At 31.9% G+C, this 11,968-nt stretch overlaps 2 protein-coding genes and 1 pseudogene across 2 annotated transcripts; 2 read left to right on the top strand and 1 right to left on the bottom strand.

Annotated features, from left to right (window-relative positions):
* Positions 1 to 899: 899 nt before the first annotated feature.
* Positions 900 to 1,555, top strand: LOC114073877. Its single transcript, XM_027919590.1, has one exon. The coding sequence runs from the start codon at positions 972 to 974 to the stop codon at positions 1,449 to 1,451; it is 480 nt and encodes a 159-aa protein (XP_027775391.1). The 5' UTR covers positions 900 to 971; the 3' UTR covers positions 1,452 to 1,555.
* A 219-nt stretch (positions 1,556 to 1,774) lies between these two features.
* On the top strand, positions 1,775 to 5,901 carry LOC107030891 (annotated as a pseudogene).
* Positions 5,902 to 6,804: 903 nt separating this feature from the next.
* LOC107030905 lies at positions 6,805 to 11,703 on the bottom strand. Its single transcript, XM_015232119.2, has 5 exons — positions 11,507 to 11,703; positions 8,814 to 9,443; positions 8,203 to 8,753; positions 7,471 to 8,081; positions 6,805 to 7,390 (listed from the first exon to the last, which is right to left on the bottom strand). Exons 2-5 carry the CDS (start codon positions 9,434 to 9,436, stop codon positions 6,944 to 6,946), a joined length of 2,232 nt encoding a protein of 743 aa, XP_015087605.2. The 5' UTR covers positions 9,437 to 9,443; positions 11,507 to 11,703; the 3' UTR covers positions 6,805 to 6,943.
* Positions 11,704 to 11,968: the final 265 nt, after the last annotated feature.

Raw genomic sequence — 11,968 nt, 5'->3', positions numbered from 1 at the left:
TGAAATACAAAGAACTAACATCACATTTTAGAGCCTTAAACCCGAGGCACATAGTCATGGTTAACATTGCACACACGTACACATAGTTTCGGATAGCATAGGTGATCCTTCATACAATTTCAAACACACATACATGAACATATTCATCAAGAAAACACAACACACGCCTAATATCTACCAACAAACATATCCAATCTAAGAATCATTGGGATCTAGTGAAAGGGACATGCAATGGGGAACAACCCTAGTTTTCGGATTGAATTTACTGAACCTTAGGGGTCTCTTGGGAAAGGGAACAAGAGAGAAGAGAACCCGTACCTTTTTGACGTTCAAACCTCGCTTTCTGCTCTATAAACTTCTCCAAACACATGTCCAACACCAAAAGCTTAACACCCCACTCGACGGAAAACCTTCTCTTTGCCTACGTGATTGATTAACGTTTGTTTTTCTTATATTTTCGTGTAAGTTCTTCAAGTGTGAAGAACCATGGTAAATTTTCTGTTCTTGAATGTTATTTTTCAGAGAGAAACTTGAATGGGAGCAGAGAGATTGAACGTGAAAGTGAGATAGACGTGAGAGAGTAAGAGTTTTATTAGGCTTAGGAGTCTAATTTAGGACTTGGTCAAATAAGGTTATTATTAAATGGTAAAAAAATCTGATTTCCCTTTTATTTTAAATCATCTAATAAATAATAAATATTAATTAATGGAAAAATTACATAAACAAAGACCTTTTATTTTATAATTACCAATTTAAGTACACTTTTTATTTATTACCATTTTTGTCAACTTTTAGCTATATTAACTTAAAACATTTTTAAAACCCATTTATTCCTTTTTTATACAAATTTTAAACAAAGTAAAACAAATTATCGTTTTATCCTTTCTCGCTCTTTTTTTTCTTTCTTCTTCTCCTCGTCAAAAATTAGGGTTTTTGTTTGTTTTTTTCTCCATTTTTCTGTACGAATTTTAATGGAAGAAGGTCTTAGAAGAAGTCCGCGTCTAGTGAGGGCTTCGAATCCAAAAGTTTATCGAAGAAATCGAAAGAAGCTTCAAGTTTCGTCTTCTAATTCTATGGATGAAATTCCAAGTTTTAGTTTGGGTATCTCACAAATATCAGGGGAGAAGAACAATGAGGAGAAGAACAATGAGGAGAAGAACAATGAGGAAGAAAACAAGAAGCAAAAGAAAGGTAAAAAACGAGTTAAAGAGGTTAAAACAATGAAGAAATCGAAAAAAATATGTGTTACTTTGGCATCTACATCGAAGAAAATCGTTGACAGTGATGATGATTTTGAGGATTTACCTCCTCAATTTCAGTCAAAAAGTTTGAAAAATAAAGATGGATTGGAGAAGAAAAGGCCGGTGAATGATGGAAAAACACGAAATCGTTTACCCAAAAGTGTCATTCTACCAGAGAGTAGATATCCGGTATGTGCTAGTACTTCTTAGTTATTTGTTGTTTAGCAATGGGTTGTATGTTGATTGCTGCTTGTTTTTTAGATGTAGTATGTGAAATTATCTTTAATTCAACTTTCATTCAACTTTAATTCAACTTTAATTCAACTTTAATTGAACTTTAATTGAACTTTAATTCAACTTTATTTCAACTTTAATTCATCTTTTATTCAACTGATTACTACCTTTCTTCGACACATAGTATGTGAAATTCATCTTCATTCATCTTTAGTATGTAGTAACACATTTTTAATTCATGTTTAATGCATATGCAGGATCGTAAATTCTGGAAACATCCTGATGTTGTGTGTATTTCGAGTAGGTGGTCATGTTACACTAATCATAGTGTCATTGAACAAATCAAACTATCTTTATCTGATAAACAACTTGAGATGTTTAGGAATACATGTTTTGGGTACTTTCTTGACCTTCCAAAATCGAGCACACAACTACAACTTATTCATTGTCTTATAAATAGAGAGTTAAAACACACACCGGATGATGTGTTTGCTATTGAAATAAATAACAAAAAGTTATTTTTTGGTCTTAGAGAATTTGGGATAGTTACGGGCTTAAATTGTGTTGGTGATGGCACATCTATCAATGTTCCCAATTCTAGATGTAGTTTGATGAGTAGTTATTTTCCGGAAAAAATCACAGTTCCAAAGAGTCATCTACGTGCACTGTTTTTAGCTAAAAAATTCATAGATGATGACTCGGCTGTTTCATTGGCTGTTCTATACTTCATTAATGATTTTTTATTTTCATATGAGGACAACGAATACCAAATTAGCAATAGAGATTTTTACCTTGTGGAAAGTGGAAAATTCAATTCATATCCGTGGGGTTTAGATGTCTACAAAAAGTTGTCTGATTCTGTGAGGCATGAGCTTAAGTCAACACATAAGTACTATAGAATTGGTGGCTTGCCTCTTGCTCTTCAAATTTGGATATTTGAGTGTTGTTCAAAGGTTGATGAAGATATAGCTATTCGTGTTGCTGATTCTATTCCAAGAATCTTGAATTGGAAGACAATTGCAGAAAGTCCATGGTTAAAATATATTGAGAAATGTCTCTTCATGCCTACAAAAAACAAGGTATTTGTACAAAGTTAATACATTTTATTACATTGTTTATTTGAACTCAAGTTACTATATCTAATGTTATTTTGTGTATTTGGTTTTTCAGTTTGAGAACATAGTGGCCAGTGAAGATGAAGTATCCAAATTCAGGCTTCCTGAAACTCGTGATTACCATGCTGAAATTTTGAAATTGGAGCCTAAAGGATCAAATCATGGTCTAGACATTTTGACCAATGAAGTCATAGAATTGAGAAAAGAGCTTGTAAAAGTATACACAAACTAAACTTTAGGCTTTTTATTTTAAAACTGTTATTTTTTTAATATTTCGTTATGATTTAATATCTATTAGGTGAATGAAAATAACAAAGCGCTTGAAGAGAAGATTGATTTAGGATTCAATCAAATCAAAGAATTTGTGGTGAACTCAAACAAACAATTATTGGAGGATATTTCTTTGCTGTTTGCTAAGAGTGGTGGTAGCAGCTCTGTTATTCGAGAAGTTAAGGAACCATCTAAGAAGCATGCTGGCGAGACATTTTCAGGTGGATTAGATTTTAATGGAGGTTCGTTTATATTTTCAGTAAATTTCTGTTATATTCATAATATAATTTTAATATATAGTTTAGTATTTTCTTCCAGTTAATCTATAAATGACACGAATTCGATATTTCATTTTTCAGTTAACTTTGATATGTTTTTTTTTATAATATGTTAATTACATATACAGCATTTTCTCCCCTTGTTAATGCATCTGTAAATGAATCGAGAGGGAACGATGCTCATGTTATGGGATCAAATCAAAATGAAGAATCTCAAGTGCTTAAAGCTACAGTTAGATTTGCTGATGTTGAAAATCTTGAAAGAGTATCAAGTAAAATAGGTAATGAAGGATTTTATACAAATATATTACATATTTCATATATTTTAATTCAATTCTGTTTATTTAATGTTCTTGTTATGTACAGATGAAGATGTTGCAGGAATTGCTATTGAAAAAGTTCTGTCAGAGGTTGTTGCTGATAAAAATGGTATTCATTTTCTTAACTTCAACTAAACTTCTTTCGATTTATTTTGATAACATTATTAAAATATTTATTTTGCTTACAGTCCAAGAGGCTGCTGATGTGAATACAGTTGGGGCGAAACCTGATGGTAATGTAGTAAAAAAAACCAACATAAATAAGTGTTGCATCTGTTTATTGTAAATTAATCAATATATCTATTATATGCAGATGCAACAGAGGATTGTCAAAAACCTTTGCATACTTTTGATGACTTTATTTTACTTGATAAAGATCTTTCTCATATCAATAGGACTGAAGAATCTTATCTAAAAAAAAGAGCCCAAGTTGATTAAAACAAAAAGAAAGTGTCACCAAAGAAACGTAGCAGAAAGAAAAATCCAGGAAAGTTAATAACATCTCCCTTCACACAACATTTTGAATCTGGAGGAACTTTATGTGTTACACGTCAGGTTTTTGAGACAAAACATCCTTTTTTATATGCAAGCGGAGGAGATGATGAATCTGATTTGATCGATTCATTCACTAAGTGGCTTTATACGGGTATAAAAAAGAGGTAATTTATTTTGATGTTTTTGGGATAATTTTCCTAATTCATAATATATACAAGCTTAATTCAACTTGTGGAACGCTCTGTACCTCTTTTTTAGTTTCGTATTTGCCTCTTTTTTAGTTGTTCCTGTCTCGGTTTTGAGTATTTTTTAATTTTTGTTCTGTTTTGATAGGGGAAAGAAACCTTATACAGATGCTCTTAATGTTATCCATCCAGCATTTGAATTGGGTATCTGTACGATAGATGAAAGACTCTGGTTTTTCAAATTGGCACATTCTGGACAACAATGGTGTGATGAGGTTTGTTATATAAATTTTAGTTGGACGTTAATATTTCTTTGATTCGTTCTGTTTCTTAATCTTGAGTTTGCCTTTGTCTCAACTAAAATTCTTTCTGTTTAGTTGTGTAGATAGATTGTATTTTTCATCTATTCAAGCTCTTTAGTTGTGTGACATTGTAATTCTATAGCTTGCAAGACATTTTTCTTTCTTTTCTTGTTCCCTTTGTCTCTGTCTTTCAAGAGGGACAAAAGCTCAGGATATTGTGAAAAGGATGAAACTTGTAATCAAGTTCTTGTCATTTTAGCTTCAATTCTTTTCTTTTGAGGTTCATTGTATCATTAAGAATCCACATATATGCATATACATGAGCTAGAATATTATATAAAATATGTCAGCTTCAGTAAGTTACTGTTGTCTCTAAGTTTTTTTCTGGTAGAAATTGAACATCTTCATAAGTTCTATCACTGTTCTGTTTCACCAATATGTGATGAATGAGCCACACTTGGGGCGAAAACAGAGTTTTCCCTTAACTTTGAGTTGAAATTTCTGCACTGTTCTATCACTGTTCTGTTTCATAAGTTTTTTTTTTTCAGCAGCATATTGATATCATTTTCTATTACCTAAGAAAGAAAGGAAAATATGAAACCAACAGTAATGTTCGTTTTACGACGACTGATTGTGTTTTCAAGACAAAGATTACCAATTCTTTCTTTAAACTTTGTGATGCTCATGAGGATAAGAAAAATTTTAAAGTTTTAGATTCTGATGATATTGCCCGGTATATCAGTGGACGTCGTTTGTTGGCAAGTACCTCGTGGGATAAAGTGGATTTTGTTCTTATTCCACTAAACATTAAAGAGAATCGTCACTGGATTTTTGTGGTGTTTGATATTGGGCAAAGGTCATTGGAGGTGTATGATTCATTTCCGGCTAGGGGTGGGGTGAATTTAGAGGTAAAAAATATTGTTGAGATGCTTTCGGTTGTTTTACCATATTATCTAAGTGTGGTTAAGTTCTATGATAAGCGTCCTGAATTGAAGTCAACACCAAAATACAGTGAGATAAATGAGTTCGAGAAAATTGAGTTTCATTTCATAACTAAAGATGTTCCCAGACAAAATGAGGATTCGCTGTAAGTATTATCAAATATGTGTTTTTTTTTAATTATTAAATTGATTTTTTGATAATAATTTTATATTGAATTTTGTAGGGATTGTGGAGTTTTCGTTGCTGCATTTGCGGAGTTTGTAAGTAATGGCCAACATATTCTAAATCAACAAGTAAAGGCAGACATTGTCCGAAAGAGATTTGGAGCTATATTATGGGAATATGCAAGAAGGAAGCAAGCGAGTGACCTTCAAAGTGAAGACGAAAGACCAGTTAGATAAAGGAATATAGTTATATTAGTTAGTATGACTATGAAAACTATATAATGTAAAACAATTTGTAGTTACTATGGCTATGAAAAATTGTATTGGTCTATTTTGTAAGTCTTGATATTATATACCTAACTGTGTTGTTTATATGTAAGTCTTCTATTTGAAGTTGTTCCTTCTTTGTGTCCTTATTGATCCTTTCTGTTTGTACTTCCTCTAAGGAATTTTGTCTTTGCAGTTGGAATGCTACATATGTTAGTTTGTTTGGGAGCAACAAGTCGTTGCCCATGTCTATCCAGCTTGCTGGAAGTATGCATGATTGAGTTTAAAGAAGTCAATGCTCCTCATACTTCTGTTTGAATGACACTATGAATGCTCATGTAAAACTGGCAGGAAATGGTAGTAAAAAATTGTAATTAGGTTGATTTAAAGTTATAGTTTTATTTGAATATGTAATTTGAGTAGTAAAAAATTGTAATTTTCGAGGTAAACATGAAACCTCAATAAGTTGTGAAAACTATAAAAAAAATCATGTATTTTTTTTGGTTGCAAATATATGAACTTCTGTGTTACGAATCGATACTATTTATTTTTTTGAAATCCTATTTTTCTTTATAGAATTAGAACAAGACATTAATCTTAAAATTTCCACAAGTGAATTAAACCTGAATTAAACTTGAATTAAATCTATACTACACAAATGGTAACAATTGAATTAAACCTGAATTAAACTTGAATTAAATCTATGTAACAATTGAATTAAACCTGAATTAAACCTAAGCTAAAGTTGTATTACACAAATACTAACAAGTGAATTAAACTTTGAATTAAAGCTATATTACAAAAATACTAACAAACCAAAAACATACCAAGCATCACCCAAATTCCCCAACCTGACAAATATACTCAGCAAGACATTTCCAAGCCTCAAGCTCAACTGAGTTATTCCAGTAAACTATATCATTTCATCTATATATCATATAAAATGTAACTATACACATAGAAACATTCCAGTAAACTGAATAACATGAGATTGCACAACTAAGAAAGCATTCTATTAAACTGAATAACACGAGATTGCGGAACTAAAAATATAAACCATATAACCGAACATGATCCAAATTCGTAGAGTCAATGAGCTTCTAAAACAAACTACTAAACAAATTATTTTTTTATTCTTGATCATAAGGCCTGACATTTTTGCAAGTCTTCCTGTTGTGATCATGTTGTCCACAATTGCTGCATGTAATTTTCGCCTTCTTGAATCCATCTTCTCTCAGTTGAGTATGTCTTTTATTTTTTGGCCTTCCCGGAGGTCTCTTTCCATGAGGTGGAAGTACAATATCTTCAAGAACATGTGTTGGTGTGTTCCATGTACTTTCATTTGGCAGGGGATCCATTTGAAATTGATATGTCAACAATAAATTTTTTCTTGTATAGTAAGCCGAACAATATTTCTCATAACCAGTGTGTTTTATTGTTAAAACGGCCAAAGCATGTGGACATGGTAACTCATCCAATTGAAATCTCCCACATGTGCATGTACGTTGGTGAAGACATACTGTGAATTGTGTAATACCATCAAGTACGGTATACACATATTTATTTGTCTCTACAACCTATGAAAAAAAATATATATTCAAGAGAGATGTTAGATATGAATCCGAAGAAAAAATACTAGCAAACAGATTAGGCATACCTTTAATTTCTCTGATGCAGTTTTATTGCGCCGCAATATATTTTCATACTTTTTTCCAAGGTGAAAACCTGAAAATGTCGCCTTTGATCTGTTATTGTTATTCCATTTCTGTACAAGTTGTCTCATGAATTCCAAGAGTTGCAAGACTGTAAGAACTTTGGCATGTCTTGTTCGTGAATTGACTGATTCTGCTATATTTGATGTCATCATCCAAGTTCTGTTTACTTCAGCATGCACACGCGACCATTTGTTGTATCCAATGTTCAACAAGTAATCTTTGATCCTCTTATCTATCTTCTCAACCATTGTCATACATTGATTAAATTCTGTCATGGTGTATGTTTTTGCCATAGAGTAGAACAACTCAGTGACCCTTTGTTGACTTCTTCTGAAATTTTTCATTATGTTTTGCAGTAAGTGCCACATACATGCAAAATGAGGTACTTCATCATAAACTGTTGAAACTGCCTTAATAATGCTTGCATGCCTATCGGAAACGATACACATCTCTGGTCTTTGACCAAATGCATCTCTGAATTGCTCAAAAAACCACCTCCAAGATGAATCATTCTCTGAATCGACAATAGCATAAGCAAGTGGCAATATACTCCCTGCACCATGTACACTTTTTTTAATACAATTTTAATACATTTTTACTGCAATCATAATTCAATTTTAATACATAGTTCAAAAATTCAATATAAAAAACAGTATCATATTCGAAAGTCTGACCTGCTGCATCTAAGGTATTAGCGGTTAGCAGTGTCCCTTTGTATGCTCCTTTTAAGAAAGTTCCATCAACAACTACAATTGGTCTACAATATTCCCATCCTTTTATCGAGGTGAACAAAGCTACAAACGCATATAAAAAACGGTCATCCTCTGATTTGTGAAATCTTATATGAGAACCAGGGTAAGTCGCCTCTAGTATGTGAAAGTAGCTTGGCAACTTTGCATATGATTGAATTGGATCACCCCGGATTAATTCAAGAGCTGCTTCTTTAGCTCTCCAAGCTTGCATATATGTGAGTCGCACACCATATTCAGCTAACATGTCACGTTGTATGTCTTTTGGTGTGTAATTAGCATCTGGTTCAGCATATTTACCCACAATAATACTCCCAACAACACTCTTAGTTGCTAGCCTTTCCGATAATGAATTATGTAGCAACAAACAAGTGTGTTCGCTTTCAAATTCTCTAATCTTGAACATTTCAGATTTGTTCAAGCTTGAAGCTCGTAAACTCCAACTGCAGCTTTCTCCTAGGCACTGTATCGAATAGCTGTAGAAAAAATATTAATACACAATTAATAATTTAAAGTGACTTGAATTTAGGTCTTACCTTATTGCGCTTGATCTTGTTGTCTTGAATTGAAAATGATTAAGAATGGAATGTCTTTTTAGTGCACTAGTGAGGACATATTTATTCTTATACACCTGATCTTTTTCAAATAAAGAGTGATTGGGATTAATAATGATGCCTGGTGCTAATTCTTCTAGCTCATCAACTTCCTCACATGATCCGAATCCAATTAACCCTATTGCTTCATCAATACCATTAAATGTATTAGAGAAGTATGAATTGTGTATAACCCTCATATCTCCTGAAGTGTCTGAACACAAAAGTGGAATGAGTGCAGCATTAGTCTCCAAGTTGACTGGTTCAGTTGTTGTGACACATAAAGGGTATCTTGTCATATCTCGATGTTCCTTTTTAGTTTCAAGATATACCTTTACCCCCATATCATTATGAATTTGAATTGGAGGAGACCTTTCATCAATTTTATATCTGATTTCAACTTTACTTGTTGATGTGTCTATTGACAATTGAGTAGCAATTACAGAAACGAGGGTGGCAAACGTTGACTCTGTGTGTATCAACACACCATCTGCCAAGTAGTTAATATATTTGTTGCTAGGATCCCATCGTCCATTGAAGTAAAGCATCACCGCTATATTAGTCATATTTTTTCTGCACATCATTAAAGAGTGTATTACTATTATTAAAAGACTAGAGAGAGACATATAGATTAATCTGCTAGAAGAGCATCACTTTGCTAACAACTGAATTAAATCTTAATAAAATCTAAATTAAAAATTTATCACACAAATGCTAACAAGTGAATCAAACATGAAAAGAAGTTGTATTACACAGATGCTAACAAGTGAATTAAAACTGAATTGAAGTTGAATTACACATATGCTAACAAGTGAATTAAACCTGAATTAAAGTTGTATTACACAGATGCTAACAAGTGAATTAAAACTGAATTGAAGTTGAATTACACATATGCTAACAAGTGAATTAAACTTGAATTAAAGTTGTATTACACAGATGTTAACAAGTGAATTAAATCAGAATTAAAGTTGTATTACACGGATGCTAACAAGTGAACTAAAACTGAATTGAAGTTGTATTACACAAATGCTAACAAGTGAATTAAACATGAATTAAATCTGTACTACACAAATGCTAACAAGTGAATTAAACATGAATTAAAATTGTATTACACAATGCTAACAAGTGAACTAAAACATGAATTAAAGCTGTATTACACAAATGCTAACAAGTGAATTAAACCTGAATTAAAGTTGTATTACACGGATGCTAACAAGTGAACTAAAATTGAATTGAAGTTGTATTACACAAATGCTAACAAGTGAATTAAACATGAATTAAAGTTGTATTACACAAATGCTAACAAGTGAATTAAACTTGAATTAAAATTGTATTACACAGATGCTAACAAGTGAACTAAAACTGAATTGAAGTTGAATTACACATATGCTAACAAGTGAATTAAACCTGAATTAAAGTTGTACTACACAGATGCTAACAAGTGAACTAAAACTGAATTGAAGTTGTATTACACATATGCTAACAAGTGAATTAAACTTGAATTAAAGTTGTATTACACGGATGCTAACAAGTGAATTAAACTTGAATTAAAATTGTATTACACAGATGCTAACAAGTGAACTAAAACTAAATTGATGATGTATTACACAAATGCTAAAAAGTGAATTAAACCTGAATTAAAGTTGTATTACACAGATGCTAACAAGTAAAATAAAACTGAATTGAAGTTGAATTACACATATGCTAACAAGTGAATTAAACTTGAATTAAAGTTGTATTACACAGATGTTAACAAGTGAATTAAATCAGAATTAAAGTTGTATTACACGGATGCTAACAAGTGAATTAAAACTGAATTGAAGTTGTATTACACAGATGCTAACAAGTGAACTAAAACTAAATTGAAGTTGTATTACACAAATGTTAAAAAGTGAATTAAACCTGAATTAAAGTTGTATTACACAGATGCTAACAAGTAAAATAAAACTGAATTGAAGTTGAATTACACATATGCTAACAAGTGAATTAAACTTGAATTAAAGTTGTATTACACAGATGTTAACAAGTGAATTAAACCAGAATTAAAGTTGTATTACACGGATGCTAACAAGTGAATTAAAACTGAATTGAAGTTGTATTACACAAATGCTAACAAGTGAACTAAAACTAAATTGAAGTTGTATTACACAAATGCTAAAAAGTGAATTAAACCTGAATTAAAGTTGTATTACACAGATGCTAACAAGTGAATTAAACCTGAATTAAAGTTGTATTACACGGATGCTAACAAGTGAACTAAAACTGAATTGAAGTTGTATTATACAAATGCTAAAAAGTGACTTAAACCTGAATTAAAGTTGTATTACACAGATGTTAACAAGAGATCATACTTATTAGAGAAGAGAACTGAATACCAGACACTCACATGAACTTGAATCAAACGAAATCTCAACATAAATCATCAAACAAAAAGGCACACAAGTAACGTAAACATAAATCAAACGAAATCTCAACATAAATCCACACAAAAAGAAGAAAGGCGTAACGATCTGGGCACTTTCAAGACCACAATTGCAAGCTCACATTAAAGGATCAGTTAAGTGCAAAGGAGACCAACAAAAATCGCAGAATGCAGTGCAAGTAACCTAAACTAACAGATCTTACTCAACACTAACCTTTAAATTGCAATGGCGAGAGAAAATTGAAGTCGCCGGAAAAAAATTGCAATCACGAGAGAGAGAAAAAATTGCAGTCGCGAGAGAGAAGAAAAAATTGCAGTCGCGAGAGAGAAGAAAAAATTGCAGTCGCGAGAGAGAAAAAAAATTGCAATTGCGGGCGTGGGAAAATTTTGAGGCGAGAGAAAAAATATGAAGTTGAATATTCAGTTAAATTGACATTTATGGTTAAAAAAATAATACTGACAAATATGGTAATTATTTTTTAAAAAGTAGACACACAAGTTATTTTCCCTATTATGTATGGGCTATTGGGGTTGAGAATTTGGGCCGGTTTACCCATTATGTCCTTTCTTGAACTCGTTGATCCGAGGGTCATCGGAAATAATCTGTTTACTTTCACAACGTACGAGTAAGGTTATGTATGCATCACGTATAATTTTCATACGTAACTTATAGGAT

The sequence above is a fragment of the Solanum pennellii genome, chromosome 9, assembly GCF_001406875.1.
Source record: "Solanum pennellii chromosome 9, SPENNV200".
Lineage (NCBI taxonomy): Eukaryota > Viridiplantae > Streptophyta > Magnoliopsida > Solanales > Solanaceae > Solanum > Solanum pennellii.
This window is presented reverse-complemented; position numbering and strand designations above follow the sequence as displayed.

Excerpts from the sequence above, each read along its gene's own strand:
- LOC114073877 (XM_027919590.1), top strand. The coding sequence starts at position 972 with ATGGAAGAAGGTCTTAGAAGAAGTCCGCGTCTAGTGAGGGCTTCGAAT.
- LOC107030905 (XM_015232119.2), bottom strand. The coding sequence starts at position 9,436 with ATGACTAATATAGCGGTGATGCTTTACTTCAATGGACGATGGGATCCT. Across the intron at positions 8,754-8,813 it reads ACAAGATCAAGCGCAATAAG|CTATTCGATACAGTGCCTAG; the intron begins GTAAGACCTAAA and ends TTTTTTCTACAG. Across the intron at positions 7,391-7,470 it reads CTGCATCAGAGAAATTAAAG|GTTGTAGAGACAAATAAATA; the intron begins GTATGCCTAATC and ends TTTTTTTCATAG.